The 22156-nt window shown below is 52.1% G+C and overlaps 11 protein-coding genes and 1 non-coding gene across 12 annotated transcripts; 5 read left to right on the forward strand and 7 right to left on the reverse strand.

The window, feature by feature from the left end:
• Positions 1-238: 238 nt before the first annotated feature.
• BDV17DRAFT_251819 (Hsp70 family protein) lies at positions 239-2964 on the reverse strand. Its single transcript, XM_073756468.1, has 10 exons — positions 2730-2964; positions 2082-2677; positions 1979-2023; positions 1863-1932; positions 1554-1809; positions 1393-1498; positions 1232-1338; positions 973-1171; positions 760-895; positions 239-683 (listed from the first exon to the last, which is right to left on the reverse strand). Exons 1-10 carry the CDS (start codon positions 2929-2931, stop codon positions 466-468), a joined length of 1935 nt encoding a protein of 644 aa, XP_073620227.1. The 5' UTR covers positions 2932-2964; the 3' UTR covers positions 239-465.
• Positions 2965-3209: 245 nt separating this feature from the next.
• Positions 3210-5222, forward strand: BDV17DRAFT_251822 (uncharacterized protein). The gene is made up of 3 exons (XM_073756469.1): positions 3210-3649; positions 3716-4541; positions 4600-5222. The coding sequence occupies exons 1-3, from the start codon at positions 3518-3520 to the stop codon at positions 5088-5090; spliced, it is 1449 nt and encodes a 482-aa protein (XP_073620228.1). The 5' UTR covers positions 3210-3517; the 3' UTR covers positions 5091-5222.
• A 752-nt stretch (positions 5223-5974) lies between these two features.
• Positions 5975-6493, forward strand: BDV17DRAFT_251823 (uncharacterized protein). The gene has a single exon (XM_073756470.1). It carries the CDS (start codon positions 5993-5995, stop codon positions 6236-6238), a length of 246 nt encoding a protein of 81 aa, XP_073620229.1. The 5' UTR covers positions 5975-5992; the 3' UTR covers positions 6239-6493.
• Positions 6477-7019, forward strand: BDV17DRAFT_251824 (uncharacterized protein). The gene is made up of 2 exons (XM_073756471.1): positions 6477-6694; positions 6775-7019. Exons 1-2 carry the CDS (start codon positions 6617-6619, stop codon positions 6970-6972), a joined length of 276 nt encoding a protein of 91 aa, XP_073620230.1. The 5' UTR covers positions 6477-6616; the 3' UTR covers positions 6973-7019.
• A 963-nt stretch (positions 7020-7982) lies between these two features.
• BDV17DRAFT_279130 (uncharacterized protein) lies at positions 7983-9921 on the reverse strand (the record flags this gene model as incomplete). Its single annotated transcript, XM_073759660.1, has 2 exons — positions 7983-9292; positions 9366-9921. 2 exons carry the CDS (start codon positions 9919-9921, stop codon positions 7983-7985), a joined length of 1866 nt encoding a protein of 621 aa, XP_073620231.1.
• BDV17DRAFT_108697 (uncharacterized protein) lies at positions 9821-11055 on the reverse strand. The gene has a single exon (XM_073753809.1). The coding sequence runs from the start codon at positions 10655-10657 to the stop codon at positions 9968-9970; it is 690 nt and encodes a 229-aa protein (XP_073620232.1). The 5' UTR covers positions 10658-11055; the 3' UTR covers positions 9821-9967.
• Positions 11056-11454: 399 nt separating this feature from the next.
• On the reverse strand, positions 11455-12001 carry BDV17DRAFT_287067 (c-type cytochrome; the record flags this gene model as incomplete). Its single annotated transcript, XM_073761077.1, has 3 exons — positions 11455-11479; positions 11541-11635; positions 11699-12001. The coding sequence occupies 3 exons, from the start codon at positions 11999-12001 to the stop codon at positions 11455-11457; spliced, it is 423 nt and encodes a 140-aa protein (XP_073620233.1).
• A 1028-nt stretch (positions 12002-13029) lies between these two features.
• Positions 13030-14433, forward strand: BDV17DRAFT_251830 (uncharacterized protein). Its single transcript, XM_073756472.1, has 2 exons — positions 13030-13539; positions 13640-14433. The coding sequence occupies exons 1-2, from the start codon at positions 13180-13182 to the stop codon at positions 14066-14068; spliced, it is 789 nt and encodes a 262-aa protein (XP_073620234.1). The 5' UTR covers positions 13030-13179; the 3' UTR covers positions 14069-14433.
• Positions 14434-14501: 68 nt separating this feature from the next.
• BDV17DRAFT_t21 lies at positions 14502-14574 on the forward strand. The gene has a single exon. It is a non-coding gene; the product is annotated as a tRNA-Lys (tRNA).
• A 400-nt stretch (positions 14575-14974) lies between these two features.
• BDV17DRAFT_251832 (exosome non-catalytic core subunit RRP42) lies at positions 14975-16911 on the reverse strand. The gene is made up of 2 exons (XM_073756473.1): positions 16043-16911; positions 14975-15973 (listed from the first exon to the last, which is right to left on the reverse strand). Exons 1-2 carry the CDS (start codon positions 16580-16582, stop codon positions 15335-15337), a joined length of 1179 nt encoding a protein of 392 aa, XP_073620235.1. The 5' UTR covers positions 16583-16911; the 3' UTR covers positions 14975-15334.
• A 113-nt stretch (positions 16912-17024) lies between these two features.
• Positions 17025-18030, reverse strand: BDV17DRAFT_108745 (uncharacterized protein). Its single transcript, XM_073753810.1, has one exon. It carries the CDS (start codon positions 17721-17723, stop codon positions 17091-17093), a length of 633 nt encoding a protein of 210 aa, XP_073620236.1. The 5' UTR covers positions 17724-18030; the 3' UTR covers positions 17025-17090.
• Positions 17841-20230, reverse strand: BDV17DRAFT_287070 (serine/threonine-protein kinase; the record flags this gene model as incomplete). The annotated part of the gene is made up of 2 exons (XM_073761078.1): positions 17841-20009; positions 20063-20230. 2 exons carry the CDS (start codon positions 20228-20230, stop codon positions 17841-17843), a joined length of 2337 nt encoding a protein of 778 aa, XP_073620237.1.
• Between the last annotated feature and the right edge of the window lie 1926 nt (positions 20231-22156).

Below are 22156 nucleotides of genomic sequence, written 5' to 3' on the forward strand. Positions count from 1 at the left end.
GGGCTATAACCACTGGCCGGATCAAAATCCTTTTGCTGAATGAGCATGGGGAGTGTATATGGGATGATTTGGCGATGCCGGTATCTATGGGGCAATTTGTTGGTGCGCTGAGGGCCTATAATCAACTGGATCAGTTGAGTCCCCGACTCGTGGAACGCGGTTGAGAAGGAAGTAACTACGGAGGGCTTGAAAGCGAGCAGGATTTTCAAAGTCAAACACAGGGCTTTATTTATAATGTTTCGGTCTCGAGCTTGGGTTCCAGTTGTACCGATGTGGTGGAACGAATAGCAGTACAGTACTTGACGAGATATACAACCCAGCACGCCTGCCTGACTGAAAGCAGGTTATACATGCTTCGACTCCAATCAGAGGGGCCACAAGATGAGCCAAGTGTTAATCGGCCCCAAGCAACCAGGCTAGCTAATCCATGCCTCATAGTATAGTCGTTAACTCGCTCCGGCGCACTCAATAGTACTTGGCCATATGAAAGTTGATACTTGTCCGCCCGATACTTCGTCCCTGGCTGGTTGCTTCAAACTTCAGCACTCCCTCCTCGGCGCCGAATATGACCTTGAGCTGGAGCCGGACATCGTAAACCAACTGGCCGTTGATCAGTTTAGAGCTAAACCGCGAGAAGTCCACGCCGGAGAAATCCACTGAGATATTGCCGACTGGGTATACGCCTGCTCTCCCGCATTATGCCAGATTAGTGCTGTGTTCCGGGAACATTATAGATGATGGCAGCGACAATCAACCAACCTTTGTCATTGTCGCGCTGCGGTGCGGTTGCCTGATCACAAGCGTAGAATGTGATTGTTGGCGTCCAATTCGAGGAGGAATAGTGTTTCCAGCCGAGCGGGAATGTTTCGGTGCGGTTGTCGGCGTATACTTCGCCCTGGTTATTCACATTCAGGCTTCAGATTAGCTGGCGAGGAGCCGTGGAGGTGATGGAGAAGGTGCCCAGTTGCCCACCTTGGCGATAGCCCATTTCATAATCCCGCGAGCCATTTTCTGGTCGGTGTAATCATCCCAGTACGATCGTCTGTCGTCGTCTATCCCCGTGCGGAAAGGAACGACCGTGGAATAGCCATAGTGACGGCGGCAGCGTCTCGTGGTCGATCTGAGCCCTTCCAAGCCTCGCAGGGCCGCGCCTTGCACAATAGCTGCTTGTCTAGACGCTTCCGCATGAGTCTAATGGGATCTTCGTATGATTTAGCACAGTGATACTCACGGAATCTCGGGAACAGTAACTGATATCTTGCCATCGGATTCGAACGTAGATCTGAACGCTTTGCGAAGGTATTCGGAGTCGCCGAAGCCGCCGACAAGAACGATTCTCTAGGTCACGTCAGTCAGTATAGTACTGGGCTGTAGACAGTAATAGAGAGATACGTTTATAACATCCTGGCCAGCCTCCTCCTTTGCATCCTCCAACTGCTCCTTCACCAAGTCAAGGATTTGATCCACAACGGGATCAAACATGTTGCGGAGATCGTTACTGGAGGCATATCAACGTTCCATTCTAAACGTCAATAGTGTAGAATAAACCGAACCTCGAAACGATGACCATGCGCTCCTCCTCATCGTAGTACTTAGGGTCCGGATCCACCAGAGTGATATTCAATGGCAGCTCGAACGTGTTCTCTTCGTCGGAGCTGCCAAAATCGCGCTTGATACTTTCAAAGGCTCTCATAAACCCGCTACCAGGACTTTTGCGCTTGATGGGAAGGTCGTCGAACGCTTCGCCGAAACGCTCTGACATGAGCTTGTAGAAATTGCGGTCCACCGCGGTTGACCCGCACTTGCCTCCTGATAGAATCAAGTCAGTTGGGAGACCGCAAGCTCACTCTAGAAATCTATACCAATTCCTGTGCACAGCTCTTCAAATTCCAAGAGCGGCTTGACGTTCCTGACAAAATATGTCGTAATATCCTAGACAATCAGCCGTTTGTCCATTATTGCAGGAGATTGACCTTACTACGGTGCCTCCACCGCAGTCACAGACAAGCACCCCATCCCCGGCCTCATAAAGAGGTTAGCATCACAATCTGTATGGCATCGAGACTTTACATATAGCTCACCGCAATAGGTCGCCCCAGGTTAGTAGTGCTATATTTGCTTAGCGCCGCGATGGCCGCTGCCTCGGGCTCGGTGATGAGAAAGACCCGGTCAGTCTTTCGCGCAGCGGTGCCCCCAAATCCTGCGCGGAGCGCCGCAGTCCTTGTGGCGTGTTGTGCTTGGTCCGACCAGATGGCTGGAATAGTAAACCAGAATTCAATGGGGGTGGCTGCCAGCGTCTCTTCCGTGATGCTCTTCGAAATCGTCTTGAGGATGTGCTCATAAACTCCGGAAAGATAGTCACAAACAACATCCGTCGCTTTCTTGCCCTCGGGTAGTCTCAGGATCCCTGCTTGCGAAGCCGTTTCAAGCGCAGCATCGTCGTAGCGCGTCAAGGGTGTTCCTTCGTCGAGGAGGAGTTTTGTCCATGAGTACCCGATCATTCCAGCCTCGACCTGGAAGCCCCATCGATCCTTGGGCGCGCGCGGATTATCAGCAGCATATGCAATTCGGGAGGGCACCTTGAAGACTAGTTCCATGTCTCTCGCCGGTCCGGGCCAGCTTTGGATAATCTGGATATCCTTGAGGTCGGTGGCTTCCGAGCTCACGTAGCTTGCGCCTGGGAGAGGTGAGTCCGCCGGGAACAAGATGGATAACGTAGGGTGATTTACCCGTGAAAGTGGTGCCATAGTCAACTCCAACAATGATCTTATCATCCTTAGGCTTGGAGTCTATTGAAAGCGATCCGAACGCGTTCAGGTCAACTTTAGTATCCCCAAAACGGAATATATTAGGGAACTCATGCTGGTTGAACGCAAAGGTGAGCTTTTCGGCAGACATTTTAGCTTCGTTCCTCCCGTCAAAGGGATTCATAGTGTGTGGAAGATTAAGAGCGATGGGGCCCTGGCCCAGTGCCTGCCGCTGTTGGGCAATTTGTACCTCGAAGCAGCGACTCAGAGTTGACTATTTCTGGCATCCCATCCCTGCAAGATCAACTGTTAGTTGAAACACTAGCGGCGCTCCGTCCAAGGCGCTGGTGACGCGCTGGTGATAGGAGCACATAAGACCCGCAACGATCTTGAGCCCATGCGAACGACTTCAAGACGGCGTGTCATTTAGCGCCCACTGGAGGCTGAAAGGGAGGCCACTAATGCAGCCAACCTTCCTGGGCGGTGCATTTAATCAGAGAAACGGATACCCCTCGATCCCCCTGGACCTTTTGTGCGTTTATTATTTTTGACCAAGGTCTGGAATTTCAGCTGCTTAAGACAAGGTCTCGCCGCCATCCTATGTCTCCCCTTAACCCTCGAAACCATACTCACGCATGCTGTCTACATCAAGATGCCTGCGCCTGGTTCCGGAAAGACTAACGAACACAGCGCTCGTACATTCAAAGACCTGGAAAATGTGAGCATCTTGGCCGGACATATATTTACCCCTGTCTTTCTCAAATGACTGAATGTATTATGAGAGCCCCTCGCAGACCGGACCACCTGACGATAGAAACGGCTCGCAAGAGAAGACTGATACTCGAAAAAAGCGGCATTCTGCTGTACCCAAAGGTGTTTCGGGCACTTGGTCATTGAGGAAGGTAGTCGGGATCCACACTTTTGTTGCCGTTTGAGTAACTATATGATCGCTGATTATGAGTTGAAAGGTATTTGGCCTCAAGTCGGAACCACCACCTGTGACAGAATCTAGAACACCAAGCAAGCAGTCAGGAAGCGAAGGCAAGACAGAATCCGATGCCCAAGGCGAGCCCTTGACGCCACCCGTGGCCGCTCGATCAGATCAACAAGCAGAATCGCTTGGCGAGATGCGGGCGGAGCGTCCAGAATATCCTGACGATGAGAGATATCGGCGGATGAAAAGGCAATTAGAGGCTCAAATTGTGGACATGAACGCTGATATCGATCGATTGAAGAAAGAGTTACAGACGAGCGAGGCGTCAAAGGAGGCGCGAGAAGCGGAGCTCCGTCAGCGCGACACGGTCGTTCAGGAACTTAGTCACAAAGTCGATTATTTACAGGAGAAACAACAGAGTCAGAAACTCAATTCTGTCCTTGTTGGTCGGCGGCAAGACGGCTTACAGCCTCTATTAGCTGGAAGCAGCCGGTTTACCCCGAAAGAGGACCGAGCTGTAAGGGATGAGCTGTATAGAATAAGAGACAAGGTGCGCCTATGGGCCAAAAAGCACAGTATATCGTCTTTGGAAACCCTTTCAGCAAACGACAAGGAGTCGGTCATGTATTCGTTATGCGACGACTACTGTCTTTGCAGCGATTGGGAGACCATGGCGAACAAGATGTCGATTCCCCAAGGCAGGATCGCAACCGTTCTTGTCCAAGCTCTGCTCGCAAAAGACGTTTTTGGGAGGCTCCTTGCGGATCCTTTCTTTGCCTTCCTTGACATTGAAAGTGGACAAGGTGACTTGGTTCCGCGGCCAGACCAGATGCGGGCACTACACGATCTTATGAAGCAAGGTACGATGGTACATATATACCCCCAAGAAATATCCATACTAAGATACCTACCCCACAGTAAATGAGCCAGCAAGCCACATCTGGCGCTCCAACACAATACGCAACCTCTCTGCTCGCAGTTCAAGTGCCTCCACCACGCAATCATACCTAGGCAGCAAACTGGACGGGATCTGCAACAGGTTCGTGACAGAATTTCTCGCCGGCCCTGCCCATGCCTTGCTGAATGAGAACGACCGCGATGCACACTCTCGGGAGCTCCGATCCCTCTATAAGAGCGCAGCACAGCTTGCCCTTGCCCTCTGGTCTCAGCGGTCATTCATCGCCACTCACAAACTTCACGACCTGCCCTGGTTTACAGTGACTAGTGCACTCATGGAGGTACATCGGCTGCAGCACCTAGATGAAGACGACACCAGCATGGATGGAAAAGGTATCCTCCTAGTCGTTCAACCGGCTGTTCTGGCCTTTGGGTCTGAGGATGCAGACCGCTACGATGAGTATAAGGTCTGGGCTCCGGCTGTTGTGCTGGTTTATTCAAAGCAGGAGTGAAAGTAGGAATGAACTATTGGTTTTATTAAAGGACAAGTTCACGTTGCCCCGATTCGTTCCGCCGCATGAGTTGTATACTAGATTCCCCTGCTCAGCAGCTATTATTCTGGTATATCGTCAAGTTGATTGCAGACATATGTCCGTTAGAAAAGGCCTGCAAGTTTCTAGTATGGTATGTATGTGTAGTGAGAAAGAAGTCTAATCTGCACAAGGCATAGAGACAAGCCTCAATCAAGACGCCGCCTACTGTGGATGAAAAAGAATTCTTCCCATACAGGGGCCTGGTGGATTCAGGACTACTACCCGCTTCTTCCCGAGTATCTATCACTACAATCCATCCGAGTCAATCCATGTTTGATTATATTCAGCACATATGACCCCAGAGTAGGGAAACGAAGGCTTCCCATCAGCTCAAGCCTTACTTTGCCTGGTACTACTAGTTCAAGCCATCCCGCTTAGCAAGGACTTAGTATCTTACATTAACACTCACGCGCTCTTCTCTGTCCATGCAGCCACCTCGGTCCGAACCCACAACCGATTAGAGACCAGACAGGCCAAGCAAGCATTATATCATAGTATTCGGCCCAGTCGCTACCAAACTCTTATCCACACATTACGTCCCCAAACAGATGACATAGAGTCACTCCCATAATCTAGTTCTAGCAAGTCTTATAACAACCCACAGCTGCACCCAGTAACGACCTCCTCCTAGCCTACTTCAAACCAAAGCACTTCTTCCCCATCATGATAACGACCTGGGCGGTACATGGTACGCCAAGACCGAGCTTGGGCAGCGGACTCGCTTATTCACAGCGAGTGGGCTGGCGGGCGGCATGTCCGGCGGGTTTTTCCAGGCGGGGATATACTCGTCCATGAACGGGGTGCATGGATTGCCCGGGTGGATGTGGCTGTTTGTTGTATCGCGTGTTATTACGATTCCTGTTGCGTTTATGGGTACTTCTTTTTCCCGGATACGCCCGGGAAGAGGAGTGCGTTCTATCTCAGTTCTGAAGAAAGGGAGCTTGCCTTGCAGCGGACGACGCCGCCGGTGGTTGACCAAGAGGGGGAGCGCATTCTGTCTAGAGGTTTTCCGACGAGATTGCTCATGGCGTGGCCGTTCTACGCCTTTTGCACCCTCTGGATTCTAGGCAACTGCTCTGAGTCGCAGTCCAACCAGTCCCAGCTGAACCTATACATGCAGGGCCCACCCCGAGCGGAACTACACCGTCTTCCAGATGAACAACTAGCCGGCCGCCGTGCAAGGCATTGGGGTCTTCAGCACGCTACTCTGGACAGTAGGAACAGATATCTTCGGCGGGCGCTGGATATCAGGATACTACGTCTCTATCGTGTGCGTCTGCAACGAAGTAATAATCCTGGTGAATCCGACGACAGTCTCAACCAAGTTCGCGGCGTATTACTGGGCCGGTTCGATCTATTGCATCCAGACGACGTTCTTTGGTGGGTGAATGATTTCATGAGAGAGAGAGACACCACCGGCGCAGAGGGCAGCTGTGATTGCTTGCATGAATGCCGCGGGGAACTGCTTCCAGGCTTGGTGGCCGTTGGTGATTTTTCGGGTGGATGATGCGCCGAGTTTTACAGTAAGCTTCAATTGACTTCGACCATATTTGTTCTCTTTGTATCGAGGAAGGATATACATGGCTGATCGGTTGCACCTCAGCAAGGCATGTACCCTATGATTGCGGTGGGGACAGCATTGGCCGTTTGGACGACGGTCCTGATGTGGACGGACAGGCACCAGGCCGCGCAGAGGGCAGTGCAAGTCCTTGACGGGGTTGCGTGTCCTTTTTCGGGTCCCCATCTGGATGAGGGCTCGAGCAAGAATGGAGCTAAGGGGGCGGTGGTCTCGGAGATGTGAATATGCTCTTCACTAAAAGAAGTAATATAGGTCGCACGCCACCTAGCAAGATTTATCGGCCCTTTATTTATTAAATGTTAGCGAAACATCCTCACATGTTCTCACATACATGTATGTACAGGTAGAATCCTGGAGTGCTCGCTGGTCGAATCTCAAGCACGGCATCTGGGTGTTATACAAAGTACAAAATGTGCGCCCAGTTAGGACGGACACACACTTCAGGTTCATATGTCTGCCATCACCTACGAAAACATAGAGCAAAACTATATGTAGTAGATTAGATAGATTGATAGATAGATAACCTGACCTGACCTGACCTACCAGCAAACACCGTATATGCGCGGAATGAAACGGAGCAGAGAGACCATAAAGTACCAGCAAGGAAAAGGAGAGAAACACAGAGAGAAGAGAATAGATCAAGTATAAGCATAAACAGGTACACTGATAACACCGGCCACCGGTCAACAAACCGGTAGTACCGCAGGGGCCGAGCCCAGCACTGTAAGCGCCTCCATAAAAGTCCGACGCAGCCTAGGCCAACCGAGTGCAGTAGGAAGACATGGGAATGAATGCAAGCAGAGAGAAATGACAGGGTAGAAAGGGAATGAGAAGAATCTAGAACCATTTGTCTATCGCTTTGCTTTCACCATACACCCGTCTCGCCAGTTCGCCGATGTATGATGCAAGAGGGAAAGCGATGATGCGTTGATAAGGTCGATGATGAACGCTACTCTGTTCATGCGACCCGACTGCCAGGTGCCAGGGACAGGAATGGCGCAGGATAGAGTAAGATGGCGTCGGCGTATGTATGTATGGACGGATGGATGCGTATGTAAGGAGTTGAATGCGGAAAATTTGAGCGCTGAAGCTGAACTCCGAGAAATGCCAGCAGCAACCCGACCCAGTAAAGACCGACTACGCCGTGCTCGAGTATGATGCATATAGAACAGCGCTAGTGAGAGAAGATACCGTTCGGGATTTCAGAGAGGAGAGTGGTGGTTGGAGAGAGATCATGCATCATCTATCGTATCGTCATCGGATCCGTCATTCAGCAGCGGACTGGAAGACGGCAGTTTCCGACCAGCCCCATATACCATCTCCATAAGCTTTGCCTTCTGTTTCTCCCGCACAGAGCGAAGGTAATCGTATGTCCCCTCCAGACCCCGGATCTGGCCTTCTATCACTGATTCCACGGGGCCGAGTGTTCGACCATTGCTTCCCGAGTCGATGGAACCGGCGAAGCTGACGGAGTCGTTGCGCCGCACCAATGGGCTCACGAGCTTGCGACGGAGTGTCTCGAGATTTACCTTCAAGGTGAGCAGACGCCCGCGGTGGTCCATGAGGAGGTGCTTATTTGCGACGGTGCGGCTGCGGACATTTGCGAGCAGGCGCTTGTTCTTCTCGTACTTGCGCACTACTGCCGCATCGGGTCCTAGCACACGCGTCCAAAGGGAGCTGAGCATCTCGCCCTCCGCTCGTTCCTGGGCATCAGACTCGCGGACTACTGTGCGCTGGAGGTTGAGGAACTGCCGATCGATGGACTCGAATAACGCGAACAGTGCCGTCGAGTGTGTGAGTTCCCCCTCGATGGACTCTTCCAGGACGGACAGGAATTCGGTAAATGTTCGCGTGAGGGTCGCGCGGGTGCGCTGGGCCGAGGTTTGGCCGAATATGGCAGTCACAATTGTTCCAAACGTCGTCGGGGCTGTAACAAGCTCGTTGGTCTCACTCCCTGAGCCCGCTACCCGTTCAAGTGTTCCGAGTCGCGATAGGAGATCTTGCATGTTGTCGAGCACAATCGACGGCAAGCTACTTGGCGGTTGCGATGACAGCGTCTCCAGCTCGCGCTTGGCCCAGTCCATGACCAAGAGGATGGAGTCGACGTCCGAGTCGACATTGGCGAAGAACCGCGTCAGCTCCAGAGAGAGAGACTTGAGTGATTCCGACAGCTCGTCGAGTTGACCTACAATTATGGGCGCGCTGGTCATATTGGTCCCTCGCACCGACTCACTCAAGTCCCAAACCGCCACGCCAGTCTCTTGTAAAGTCCCAATCTGCTGTACACCATTCTCAGAGTAATAGATAAGCGGCTCGAATGAGCGCGCGAAGCCAGATAGCTTGACAAGGTCTGGGATTGCCGACGGAATACTCGGCATAAACAGGGCGCGCATGAATGCGATGGAGACCAGAGCGATCAGGACGGACAGGGTAGTGTTGGACTTGGAGCTGGTGATGCGATCGACCTTGGACCGCAGGTAAGTAAAAAAAGCGACGAAAGGTTCTCGATGTTGAACTTCTGCACGCACAGCGAACCGGATATCTTGAGGAATCCAGGTGTTAGTATATCCCGCGCCAGCATGCTGGACAGGGTGATCAAATCAAGGAAACCCTACAATTGCTTATGTCATTTTCAGGCTTGAAGTCCAGTGCTTCAGCGTCAGCGAGCGGCCGAACAGGCACTCGAACTGGGCTAGGTGAGCGACCCTTTAGTGGTGAGCCTGAGCCTGCCTCTTCGGGCAACGGTACATTCGCGGCGACGGTGACATCCCCCCCGGTTTCTGGGGAGAGTGGACTGCGATGCCCTGCCACAGGGGCCTCAGGCGCATCTTCATACTGTGGGCTGGCTTCGCGCGACTGCGATGGGCTGACTCCCACGGTCGGTTTCAAGCCGAATCGCTCGTGGTCGATCTTGCGCTCGTAGGGCTGGTGGCGGTACCACCCGCTGCCTGGGGTATGATCATACCTTCGAAAGCCAGGAGGCGACCAGCGATCCCCGGCAGCTATTGTATCTTCATCCTCGCCGTCTGATTCCTCCCACCGAAAACCCGAGTGTTGCGACGGAAGACCAAATACCGGTGAGCGATGCGCATTGCTTGTGTTCTCAAAGTCCTCGAGCGACGCATCCAGTGACGGATGGTCGTCGAAGACATTGTCTAGCTCGTCCAGCATGATGGACGGCGTCGCGCGCGGGGGGTTCTGTACTTGTAAGGCCACTTCAGTGTTCAATTTCCTTCCAAACCGCCTGGACCGGTGGTTCAAGAAGGGAGGGGGAGGAGGTTCGCAAAGGCGCTAAGGTATAGATTGGTGAGACTAGTAGGAGGGTGTAGGTGGGGAGTCGCAGGTGAAGGAGTCGAGTCCAACACAAGCGTAGCGGGGAAGAGATAAGAACAATAGCGAAGCTAGAGTAGCTGCAGAGACAGCGCAGAAGTGTTGAAGAATAATGCGACAATGCGACGACGGGAGGACAAGTCAAGTCGAACCCGGAACAGCCTTGGTGCCTGAGGTAGATCTGGCTGGGCTGACAAGTCACAGCGCAGCGCACGAATACCGGGGGGAGGGGAGGTAGAGCAGTTACAAACAAATTGTATTGCACGGTATATAGGTAGGTAGGTAGGTAGGAACTGGAATTCTTCTCAATCGACAGTGTTTCAAGACTGTTGCCCACGGTTAGTGTTGCTGAAAGGGCACCCGATCCAGCCTGGATAGCTTGTGTTTCAACCGCGAGGAGAATAGTGGAAAGACGAGTGAGTTTGCTCCTCGCATGCGCCCTGGATCGCAGTGCTATGTCTTGACTGTCCTCGACCGGGAACATCAGGATGAGCTGTGGTGGTGCTGGGGAATTTATGAGGGGGCGCAGGCAGCGGAGGCTGGGCCAATCGCGACAGTCGGCAGAGGAGGGGGTCATGTGCTGGTTCAACTGATGCAACTGGAGAACTCACCGGTCTGTCCCGGCTTGCTCTCTGCGACTGTCGACTGTCGAGGACCTTTTGACAGTCTAATGCACGAATCATAATTCCAGGTGCTGTCTTAGACTCGGGCCAGAGACGGCAGGAGTCCTGTCTGGAGAACACCCTCTCGTCCCAGCCAATCGTCCCTCCATGCTCTGCCACCGCTGCATACCTGGACTCCCTGGACTCCCTGGAGTAATCTGTCGATCGTCAACCCGCCTGCAGACACATTATTGGGCTAGTTAGCCAAGCAACAGGCAAGACAACCGTTGCCACCTGCACTTTGCCCTTTGCTGCTCAAAGTTGAGAAGTCTTATCATGGTCCTCGGCCTGCTGGGTTCCGAGCCACGTGACTATCCCATCACGTGTACGAAGAAGCTTCTGTAGTTAAAAATAGGAAAAACCTGTCGCAGAGAAGGGAAGTATCTGTCACAGATTAGTATAGACTGAGAGAGAGGATGGGAGACAATGTAGTGTCGTGAGAGGAGACTCTTTTATTCATTAAGGCCGCAGCCTGTAGTAAACCATGATACAAAAGCTGAAGACATGACCGTGAAGGGTAAAGCAAACCGAGGGAATATGGAAATAGGTAGACAAGGACGGCGAAGGAAACAAGACTCTATGATATCCACAATGTCCCGACGCTATCGAAACCAGGTCTAGAAAGTGTAATGTTACAGTGCCCGCCTGTCAGCCAGCTCAAAGTCCGGCCATCCGCAAGTGGGCGTTTTATCGTCGTCATATCGCAAGACATTTAAGCGGTGCTCTCCTTGAGGTAGCTGCAAAGGAAACTGTTAGCTTCAATTCTTGAATCGTTTGATCGTTGTAGGAGGAACATACGTGATGAGGTCGTTCCTCTCCTTGCCCTTCTTGAGACCACCGAAGGCCATCTTGGTACCGGGGATGAACTTCTTGGGGTTCTCGAGGTACTTGAACTGTTGGCGAAGACACGTTAGCGATCATCCTAGACCCACTGTAAGAACTGCGGTTACACATACCAGAGAGTTCTCGTCCCAGGTGACACCGGCCTGCTTGTTGGCGTCGGTGTAGGAGTAGCCCTCGGCCTCACCAGTCTTGCGGCCGAAGAGACCGTGGAGGTTGGGGCCGACCTTGTGGCTACCGCCGCTCTCGACAGTGTGGCACTGCTTGCAGCGGGTTTCGAAGAGCTTAGCACCCTTGGCGGAGTCGCCTGGAGAAGATTGCTTATTAGCCTCCTGTTTCTCTCTCTTTTCCATTTCGTCTAGTTCGGCTTGGTGGTTGCTCAAGGCGGTGGTGAAGCAGTAGGTATCAAAACTGGTCATGGTAATCGAGTTCAGGGAATGAATGGATGCGATCAAGCGAGTAACCCGATTGCGCGTGAAAGCAAGCGCCGATTGAAATTTCAATCGAAGTTTTGCCGGCGATCAGGATACCTAATCGAGGTGTCCGGGTTTTATAGCCGCTTGTGTTGAGTCGGGTGTTCATTGAATCGCTGTTCTTCAAGGCCTGAAAGAGAGTGACCAAGACACTTTCAATTCATTCGCCCTCTACTCTTTCACCCTTTCGCGCGTCGCAAAGGCCATCATCGAAGAGCACCGAGTGAATGCCACCGAGAACCAACCAAGCAACAGCCACGTGCCTTCACCCGAAACAAAGGAAGGTATTCATCGCAAGGAAATAGCTTACCGGGAGAGAAGCTGTCAGCACCCTTGGCCATTGTGACGAATAAAAATAAGGAGGTGGGAGAGAACGAGGAGAGTAGAGAAGAGAAGTGGTATAGTACAGAGACTGAGAGTGGATGAGTGTGGAGGACAACAGAAGAAAAGTCTAGCAATCTGGCCGAAGGGAAGAAAAAAAGATGGACCGAGAGAATTTGTACTCTTAGAGCTGGTTTCTGCCCTGCTTGCCCCCGACGCCTCCCGTGATCCGGGATTGGGCCAATCACAGTCAGGATGATTCAGCTTGGAACGGGCGCTGCCGGGTCAGGACTCAGCACTCCGTCACCGCTGTCCAAGATCGAGACTAGAGTCCTGGACGGCCTTGTTGAGGCCATTCTGAGTGCATTAATACGGTCTACCAACGACTATGGAAATCACATATATAGCTAAGATGGTGCTGCAGCATGATCTTCCCCAAGCACCGTGCTAGAGAAGTACAATTGTTGATCAGACGCATGCCGTCATGGTATGATCTCATTCCAGCTCATAGCTGGCCGAGCAACGACTCCGGGATATGGATGACGGTGGATATCGCGCTGCCCGTAATGACAATTCTGCGCCCGGCCATTCGCCTAGCCGTTGGCGAGTTTTTTCCGCTCGCCCCGGCCTTGCTCCGAGGTGGTCTGATGCCTTAGCTGGTGCCTCGGCGCCTTAACAGCCGGAACAAAATCACGTGATGAGGCTGTCAGACTTGTCACCACCAGAAAAGTTGGAGGCCCTCCACAGGCATAGAGAACTACACTTAGACTGTTATCCCAACCGCTCTATCGCGGCCTGCAAAAATGCCTCCCGCACCTATCCCAGCCTTCCTCCTCCCCAGAGGAATCCCCTCCCGACGAACCCTCCTCGCCCTATCCAAGTCCAACCCGACCGCAACCCGCCGCTGCGCATCAAACAAGTCCTCACAAGAAGACAAACAACGCGTCCTCGCCAAACCAGACAAATTCCGCCCCCCCTCCCATGGCGCCCGCCGCGTCGTCCAAACCCGCAATGGCAAAGTCGTCAACTACCCGGGCCCCAAGCTTTCCGCAAAAGAAGAGGAAGAGCGCCGCACGAAGAAGTACCCGAATATGTTTCCCCCCGAGGGGACAATCATGTTTAAGTTTTTGACGAATCGGTGGATTCATATTTGGATTGCTATGGTATTTACTGAACCTAATTCCCTGGACTTTTTGCTTGGTTGGATGGCTTGATGCCTTGATGGGTAGTTAAGTGTATGCTAATGTCTGTATTTGTGAGCAGAGCGTCCTAACAACCCTCGCAACGTTCACCTTCACAACGAACTTCAAAGCGACGAGCCCCTTCGCGCACCTTCTCCCCCCCTGGAGTGGGCTTTTAAGCCATCCAATCGATACAATCTCGCAAGCGCTCTCCGTGTTCCGGATGCACGTGCAGCACACATCTATGGAAACTCGTGAGAAGCGCAAGAGGCGCGTGGAGGACGCTGAGAAACGACGCCAGTTCCGTGTTGCGCATGGGCTGGAGGAGCCGAGTGAGGCGGATCTGGGAGGGAGGAAGGAGGGCCAGAATCAGGGTGTGGTTGGTGAGGTGGTGGATGATCAGTCGCCTGTTGCTGTTGAGGCGCAAGGGAATGACAATGTACAGAGTGACGAGTACGTTGATTGGGAGGGGAAGAGGAGGCCTGTTAAGAAGTGGTTGGGAATTTGGTAGGGTTTTAACCATGTTATGGAAGAGATTGGACTGAATGGATGGGTGACTGGATTGTTGAGAATGCGGAGTGGAGTGGATGGTGACATCCCCGTGGTGTATGAATATGAATATGGATATCTAACGGCTCAGCTCTGCGCTCACCTGGTGCGAACAAGATGCATTGCCGTGTATTATATAGTATAGGTACGATAACAAGATGTTTCTCGTCTATTGTGGTTGGTCCAAGTACAAGTCCGTGCTCGTCCGGTCTCGATCTTCACCTTACACATGCTACCAAAAATACATACACCCCATGGTAACAGTCTTGAGGCACGGTAGATCAATTGACATCTACTTATATCACCAGCAGAAGAGCAGAGACCGGTGAGCCTGTTGCCACAAATTTTATCAGCTGACTTGTGATGCCAGAAAAGGAGAAGCAAAATATAAACTAGCCCGGCTAGCTCAATCGGTAGAGCGTGAGACTCTTAATCTCAAGGCTGCGGGTTCGAGCCCCGCGTTGGGCTTTCTGTTTTGCATTTTTTGTTACGGAATTTTTTCTGTATTTTTGGACTTCTTGAATAGTCTGAGAGTATCAGGTAGCGTGTTATGGAGATTGTGCTTTCTTTGGTGCCAAAGGCTTGTCTTTGTTCGGTTATTGTGTGGGAGGAACCGACTATGTAGTGGATATATAGTTCGCTGCGCGCGCCGTGGTGATTGATTGATTGGGTCTGGGTTTTTATGGTACGTTATGATCTAAGGCTGATTGATTTGTTTTATGGTCAGTTTAGACTCACGGAAACTATACTTAGATGCGTTGCTAATGCCTATAGTATATCATTGCAAGCTGGGCAGGCACAGTGGCAAGTGCAAGTTGCGTGAGCGCGAGTACTCATTTAATTACGGTACGCGGATAGGATATATCTGGATGATTCCAGGCAGTTGTGGACCTGCTCGGACCGCATTGGTTTGCTCTGATGTAAATGTATATCATATATCATATGTACATGTTTACGGCCATTGCGGTAACCTAGCTTCTTCATTCAGACTCACAGTTAGTTGGCGCATTGCTGAATCAAGTGCAATGTCGGATGTGATGCGCATTCGCATTGGCAATACCTGTATACATATCGACCGGTGCAGGTTTGCAGAGGGCCTTTTATTTCCCTACGTTCTTTTCTGCATCGCGCCGGTTGCCAGTTCATCTGCTGGTAGGCCAGGGCGCCGGAGTACCGAGCATAAACTGATCCCATCTCGTAGCCTAGAGCAGAGAGCAATGGAATCAAATCAACCAACCTCAACACCCTCCAGCCCCTCAAGAACCTCCTCACCTACACCCCCCTTCTCAAGAACCATTTTGACCATCCTTGCAATCGTAGCCCTCTTCACACCACCCCTTCTTGGCCGCCAAACACCCGGAACCTCTTCTTCACCCGTTGACGGATTAACAACCGCGCTCTCCTCCGCAACAGTCGTACTTCCTACCGCCGCAACATTCTCTGAGTTCGGAACACCCGGCTGCGTCAGCCGAGACGGGGGGTCAATCGTACGGATAGAGAGTAGCTTCAACCGTTCCGAGCCCGAGTCGTGCGTTATTGAGATTGCGAGGACTGCGTCCGCGACGGCGATTTCTTCGCGGCTGGGGTCGAATATTATATTCTGTGCCACTGAGATCACGAGGAGGGTTATGGGGGGTCGGACTTTGTGTACGTTTATTGGGGCCGGTATCGAGGATGTGGATGTCGTCTTGGCGGCGGGCTTGACTCGTGGGTAGAGGTATTCGGCGGCGTTCCAGTCGTCGTCGAAGAAGGGGTCTTCTTCACCTTTTGATTTGAGTTTCGGAAGCTTTGTTGCGAGGAGGGCGAGGTGTGTTGTTAGGGAAAGGAGGGGGAGGGGGTATGAGAGTGGTTGGGAGAGGAGGAGGACCTGCCGAAGTTATTGTTAGCCCGCTCTCCATCTATAGAACGCGAACAACTGAAGAAAGAGGAGACTCACATCAATATACAACCTCCAATGCCACCTCCGATTGATCACAAGCCGGCCCTTCAGCCCACCGACCATGCCATCCTCACCAGAACCAGCACCACTAACACTCTCAACAAGCGGCTCCCTCATCATCTCCGACAAGAAAACAGGGAGGGCATCATCATCCCGAAATCCCGGAATCTCAATCGCCATCTGCACCCACGACCCTTGCCCTTCCACAGAGCCACAGCCACCCTTCTCACTTCCCTCTCGCCCTTCTCTCGCATCTTCGTTCTCTGCTTGAACAACCGGCCCCATCACAGTCCTCTCAACCTCCGCCTTAACACCAACAACAGCCTGCGTCCCATCGGCAAAGCCCACCCGCGCACTGCCGTTCGTCCCCGGGAGAATATCCGTTTCCGCAGAGAGCGGCCGGAACTGTGTTGGCGATCGGCCGTCCGGCCGGATAGGGGTTTCGGGAAGGGCGAGCGATGTGTAGATGTAGGAGAGCTCGGCGGGGGAGAGGTGCGGGGTTTGGGACGCGGAGGAGGCTTGTCGTTGGGCGGACATTTTTGTTCGGTTTCTGGTTGGGTTCGAGGGTGGAATACAATTGAAGCGTCGAAGGGATATATGAGGTCGAACTTGAAGTGAGGTGGGATTCGTAGAGCTGGTTAGGATCCAGCTACAAGGTAGGTAGCGATACCCAGGGTAGCTGAGTCCTGAGAATGCGGATTGTGGGTTTGCGATAAGAGACCATGCGCCGCAAAACTGATGTAGAAGAATTGGTCAGGATTAGAGGCGGTCCATGCTGGATTCTGCGTAAAAAATGTCCTTCCCAAGGTGTGCTTGTTCGCGATGCACGTTCGCGACATGATCTGGAAATTCTGCTGCGGGCGGAGTATCATTGTTCCGCCCCGAATTGCTATCATGGATGCTGCCCGAAGGTCAACAGCCATTGCGCAAGGACCAGTGTGTACAGTCTACAGAGTATGAAACGTGAATAGAAACAAAGTTGAGTATTAGACAATCCATTTTTGCCATTGCTGGATATGAGATGTATGTATGCTATATAGACAGTTCAGATCAGAAGTTCCCCCGCCGGAAAATGGGTGTAGTATATTACAAGGCTGTTCAAGCAAGTCAAACGACCACCCGTGGCCGTCATGCATAAGTGAGAAATTGTACAGGATAGAAGAAACATTTTGGGTAGGTGTGGCACATCATTTCCCGTGATAAGTGGTAGGAAAGATTGAGATGCGGAGGATGAAGGTAGATGGTGGGTGTAATAGTAGCAAGGGAGTAAAAAGAGAAGGAGGGACAAATGATAGAAAGGCGAGGCTTGAGAGAGAGTAGAATTAAGGTCAAGGTCAAGGTGAAGGTAAGGGTAGGTATATAGGTATAGGTAGGTAAGTATGTATATAAGGAACGGACGGTGAATCCACGACCCGCGCGGCAGGCGTGGACAGAATATGCAGAAGATGAGTATAGGCAAAGGAACTGGAAGGGCAACGGTGTGCCGAAAACGCTGTGCGAGGCCGACTGTATCTATAAAGGCCTTTGGGGTATGAAGACGAAATGCCGACAAATGAGAATAATCCTGGGCTAGTCCATGCCCTATAAACAGAGTAAAGGAAAGAAAAAAAAACAGAGACGGGTAAAAAAGAAGTAAGGGGAATGAAGGTATAAGAAAAAGCAAAACAGCTGACACCATATCCCATGCGCCTTTTGAGCATAACCACCACAAAACTTCCCGTTATTAGGTATACACGACATTGCTGTAAAATGTCAAGAGGAGATATGCGACATATTCCGAATGTGATAGAACTGACTACCTGTAGGTGGAGCCCGTCAAGAATTTCGTCGAGGCTGGGTTCATCCAGTCACCTTCGTCGTATGGCGGTGTAGGCCATTGACGTGTGGCGCTGGTATAATCCGATTTCCCGTCCAAAGGCGGTAGGCGCCGATCCGGTGTGGCGTCCACGTTACCGAAAGACACGCCATCGTTCTTTGCTGACGGTGAAGGAGTGGGGTATGGGCTAGGCAAGGGGTGGGAGGTCTCTGCCAGAGGTCGGCTGTAGTTGGACGATGTATCCGACATCTGGGCCTGTGCGAGACGTCTAGCAGCCGTGCTCGCAGAGTGCAAGACCTCATCCAAGAGCTCATCCTCCTCTTCGGGAGTCTCGTAACGATGGACGGGGTGGTTGGCGACCTGCAGTGTACGTCGGGTGCGGCTTGATATTGGCCCACCGTTGCCACTAGTTGAGACAGGACTGTCTCCCATTGACCGAATAGACCCTTGCGGCATTGACTGACGCTTGATAGAGTCAGAAGGCGAGGTGATGCTGACAGGAACATTGGCTGAATCTCCCGAGTACTTGACGTTTTGAAGGGCCTTATCCAGCTCTGACAGATCCGAATTCTGCCTCGAGTCACTGACATTGGCAGAATCCAAATGAAGCGACGACCGGTTCGACCAAGGCATGCAGCCGGCGTTGGCTTCGATATCATCGTTCATCACGTTCTGATTCCGACCAGATAGCCGACGGGCGCGTTTCCGGAGATGGGAGAAAAAGCTCTCCTTCTGGCCGACCGTAGTGGTGGTGTTGTTTCCAAGGCCATTGAGCGCTCGCTCCGCCTCCTGTCGGTGAATATCGCCATAGTGGTTACCGTGCGAGTTGACCGAGAGTTGGCGGCCAATCTTCTTGGATGACTTGGCCCCATTTGAGTCTTCTTGAGCCGGGGGCTTGGCTTGAGCGGTAACTGCATTGGAAAGAGGGGATACGGGGCGGATCGAGGGAAGAATTGGCATTGGAGCTCCAGAAGCCCAAGTAGCACGTTTGCTCGTCGACTGCTTGGGTTTCAGGGTTTGCGATTCAGCGGGCGAGTCGTATGCAACAAGTGTTGGCTTGGAAGGTTGCTCGGGCTCTAGAACAGGAGCAGGGCTTTCCGATCTACCGATCAATGACCTCCTGAACCATGACGGTTTTGATGACAGAGTAGGGGCATCGTATGTTTCCTTGGTAGGCGACTTGACGCTCTTCTCCGACTGCTTGCGACCGAGCAGGCGGGCCGTAGAGGATCTCGGGCGCAGGGCCAAGGGATCAATAGCATCAGCAAAGTACTCATGGTTCATGGCCTGCGAAGAGGTAGGGCGGTTCTTCGGATCCCACATCAAACACCAAGTTACAAAGTGGCTGAGAGCGGCCGGCCACTGAGACGCAGGCAGGATGCTCTCCATAGAGTGTGGGGCCATTTTCGGGAAGGTGAAACCCAGCTTCTGGGCAAGTCGGGCACCGTCTCTCCATTCACCACCACCTAGCTTGGAACCTGACTTGCTGTACCAGTTTCCTGGACTACCCATAATCTCACAGACGCGCCAGACTTGGTCAACCTCATTACCACCGGGGAAAAGGGGCTTGAGAGTAGCAATTTCCACAGCCATCGCACCAACAGCCCACATATCAACGGGCGCGGAATATTCGCCAGCGCGCAAGAGGACCTCTGGAGCGCGGTACCACCGGGTAGAAACGTATGTTGTGTAGGGAAGCTTGGAGTGAGTCTCACGTGCAAGACCGAAGTCAGCAATCTTGACGGTATATGTCGAAGGAGTAGAAGGAGGAGTGACGAGGTTAGAATAGCGGCTGAAGGTAGAGTCGTTGGCTCCGGAGGTGGACACCAGAATGTTCTCTGGCTTAATGTCGCGGTGGAAGAAGTGATGGGCGTGGATGTGGTCGAGACCGGCCAAGATCTGGTAAAGGATGCTCTTGACATGTTTCTGGTCCAGATATTTGTGGTCCCGCGCCTTCATTAATTGGTAAAGGTTGCCGTCCATGTACTCCATGGCGATGTGTAGCTTGCGGGTAAGGGGGTCGAGGAAGATGTCGAGGGCTGGGACAAGGTGAGGGTGAGGAGGGAGAGAGCGAAGGAAGATGACCTCCCGCAGCTCTAGACATGGAGCCAGTGAGTCGAAGGTCTTCTTCATTGTTTTGATGGCAACCTGAAGATTGGATGAGTATGTGAAACCTTAGTCATCGGATGGAGAGCTCCTACCAGAGTTCCCCGGCGAGCAATGTTGGAGCCGGCGGTCCGGACACGTGCTACCGCGACGCTACCAAAGCTTCCATCGCCAACCTCCTTCATCAATTCGAATCGATCTGAGAGGGTCGCCATTGAGGTGGGAGTGATTCCCCGCGTGGGGTGTTCGTAGCAGACAGTCATCTTGTCTCCTTTATCTTCTCTGCCAGCAGATGAAACCAAAAAGAGTTTCGAGGACTAGTATCGGGATTAGCCGAGCATATTGAAGAATGCTATCGCCTCTCGGTGCTCACCCTAACAGTATGAATGTTTCGAGGGATTATGTAGACTCTTCCAATGATGCAAGTCGATTAGTGGAGGGCAGTCTTCATCATCCGGAATAAAGCGATCTCAAGCCTGCGGGGATGGAAATGGCCTTGGCCCATTGATGGAAAAAGTTCACTGTAGGAGGATGGTCCGGCGGAGGGGGAGGAGTGAGGTTGAGAAAGACGGAGAGAGGGGGAAGGGGGTAGTCATGTAGTTCGCAGAGATGACTAGCCGAGGAGAGAGGGAGGTGTCTGGAAGCAAGATGGAAGGCCCAAAACAGTGGATGTGATCGATGTAAAGAGCAGCAGAGCGGGCCCGTTCCAAGTGGACACCACTATCCCAAGGGGGTTCCGGCTTAATTGAGGTTAAGGCGGATTTTAGTCCTGGGGGGAAGGTGAGCAGCCCCTGACGCGGTGACAGCTTGCAGAGGGTTGAAAGCGGCGGCGTGGAGACTCTAAAGAGGCGGTCGACAGCTGATGAAGAGTCGGTGATGGAGATCGCAGCAGGTAATAAGAGAATTCAGAAAGCAGAGAACAATGCAGGTGGATATGGGAGGGGTAAGAATAATAATGTCTTGCCAGGAGGCCTCAGCTGCTGACAAGGAGAACAGAGGGGTGTGGAAGCAAGCTTATGATGCAGGATGGTACGAGTATAGGAGAGAAAAAGAGAGCGACAGCCTTGAAAATGGAGAATACGGGAAGAAAAGAGAAAAACCAAAATAGAGAGCGGCAGCAGTAGTTTGTATTACCGCGAGGGCGAGTGGTCTGAAGGAGCGACGAGAGCGACGAGAGCGCGAACAAGTGGTTGTTGGCAAGTTGGAAGCGGCTGGGAATCGAGTGGAAGAGAGAGAGGCCCGGAGAGCAAGCAACGCGATTGATTCTTGCGAAAATCAAACAGCGGCGTTCGTGTCAGGCTGTCCAGACTGTTCTGCTTCCCAGACTAACTCTGACTAGCGACAGCAGCAGCAGTCTAAAATGCTGAAGAAGCCGTTATTCGACGAGCGCCCTGCCTAGCGCAACCCCCAGAACCCTCCCGTAATTTGGTCGAAATTGCCTTCCGCGTCGTATCGAACGCGCTTGATGACAATTCCTTAAGGGGATAATACGATTAATACTCGCTACAATCTCATAACAATTATGGTAATAATGTGATATGCTGAGCATCGACATGGTCCATGGGGAGCCTGAGCTCTCTGAGCTATAAATAATCGCAAGGTACGTACCTTGTCAGGCTGAGTGGGAGGAGCAGATCCACCACCGCCCATGGTCGGAAAGGAGCTTGTTACTAAATTACTGTATGGAGAGCGTTAACAATGAACTCCTCTACCTAGGTCCTACGCTCCTCCCCGAATCCCCGAGTACTCAAACAAAAGTACGGAAGAGTCGGAGATAGCTTCAAGGGAGTGTATATCATAAATGATACTCAACGCCTTTCTCTCTCGCAATTTCTGTTTACCACCGTGGTGGGAAGTTTTCTTTGACCCCGTTAACCGAGAACCTACAGTTGTACTGGTGCGAAGGGACCGGGAGTGCTTCCGAGGTGATGGAAGGCTGATACACCACATGTTTTGTCCTTTGGGGCTTAGTGTCGCCAATCAAATCACTTCAAGCGTCGGTAGCTGGCATCAACGAGGGATCGGCTGTTGAGCGTCGAGTTTTGTTGACTCTGACATCTCCTCAGTGCTGCCAGGTGTGAAACCCTCTGTTGTCGGTGCACATAGGACCAAAAATGAGGGGAAGGCAAAGTATCGGTCAATTGTGTCTGTGATCAAAGTTTTTAGGTCCATTGACTTTATTGTCAGAC

Source organism: Aspergillus undulatus, assembly GCF_047715775.1.
Source record: "Aspergillus undulatus strain CBS 261.88 unplaced genomic scaffold BDV17scaffold_3, whole genome shotgun sequence".
Classification (NCBI taxonomy): domain Eukaryota; kingdom Fungi; phylum Ascomycota; class Eurotiomycetes; order Eurotiales; family Aspergillaceae; genus Aspergillus; species Aspergillus undulatus.

What these genes read in the sequence shown, in the direction of transcription:
- BDV17DRAFT_108697 (XM_073753809.1), bottom strand. Translation starts at nt 10,657, where the DNA reads ATGACCCCCTCCTCTGCCGACTGTCGCGATTGGCCCAGCCTCCGCTGC.
- BDV17DRAFT_251822 (XM_073756469.1), top strand. Translation starts at nt 3,518, where the DNA reads ATGTATTATGAGAGCCCCTCGCAGACCGGACCACCTGACGATAGAAAC. An exon ending in GCACTTGGTCATTGAGGAAG is followed by an intron (nt 3,650 to 3,715) that starts GTAGTCGGGATC and finishes ATGAGTTGAAAG; the next exon opens with GTATTTGGCCTCAAGTCGGA. An exon ending in ACACGATCTTATGAAGCAAG is followed by an intron (nt 4,542 to 4,599) that starts GTACGATGGTAC and finishes CCTACCCCACAG; the next exon opens with TAAATGAGCCAGCAAGCCAC.
- BDV17DRAFT_251824 (XM_073756471.1), top strand. Translation starts at nt 6,617, where the DNA reads ATGAATGCCGCGGGGAACTGCTTCCAGGCTTGGTGGCCGTTGGTGATT. An exon ending in ATGATGCGCCGAGTTTTACA is followed by an intron (nt 6,695 to 6,774) that starts GTAAGCTTCAAT and finishes GTTGCACCTCAG; the next exon opens with CAAGGCATGTACCCTATGAT.
- BDV17DRAFT_251819 (XM_073756468.1), bottom strand. Translation starts at nt 2,931, where the DNA reads ATGAATCCCTTTGACGGGAGGAACGAAGCTAAAATGTCTGCCGAAAAG. An exon ending in ACCTGGGGCGACCTATTGCG is followed by an intron (nt 2,024 to 2,081) that starts GTGAGCTATATG and finishes CCTCTTTATGAG; the next exon opens with GCCGGGGATGGGGTGCTTGT. An exon ending in GCAGCGCGACAATGACAAAG is followed by an intron (nt 684 to 759) that starts GTTGGTTGATTG and finishes GCGGGAGAGCAG; the next exon opens with GCGTATACCCAGTCGGCAAT.
- BDV17DRAFT_251830 (XM_073756472.1), top strand. Translation starts at nt 13,180, where the DNA reads ATGCCTCCCGCACCTATCCCAGCCTTCCTCCTCCCCAGAGGAATCCCC. An exon ending in TTCATATTTGGATTGCTATG is followed by an intron (nt 13,540 to 13,639) that starts GTATTTACTGAA and finishes ATTTGTGAGCAG; the next exon opens with AGCGTCCTAACAACCCTCGC.
- BDV17DRAFT_251832 (XM_073756473.1), bottom strand. Translation starts at nt 16,582, where the DNA reads ATGTCCGCCCAACGACAAGCCTCCTCCGCGTCCCAAACCCCGCACCTC. An exon ending in ATTGGAGGTTGTATATTGAT is followed by an intron (nt 15,974 to 16,042) that starts GTGAGTCTCCTC and finishes TAACTTCGGCAG; the next exon opens with GTCCTCCTCCTCTCCCAACC.
- BDV17DRAFT_251823 (XM_073756470.1), top strand. Translation starts at nt 5,993, where the DNA reads ATGTGGCTGTTTGTTGTATCGCGTGTTATTACGATTCCTGTTGCGTTT.
- BDV17DRAFT_108745 (XM_073753810.1), bottom strand. Translation starts at nt 17,723, where the DNA reads ATGGTGTCAGCTGTTTTGCTTTTTCTTATACCTTCATTCCCCTTACTT.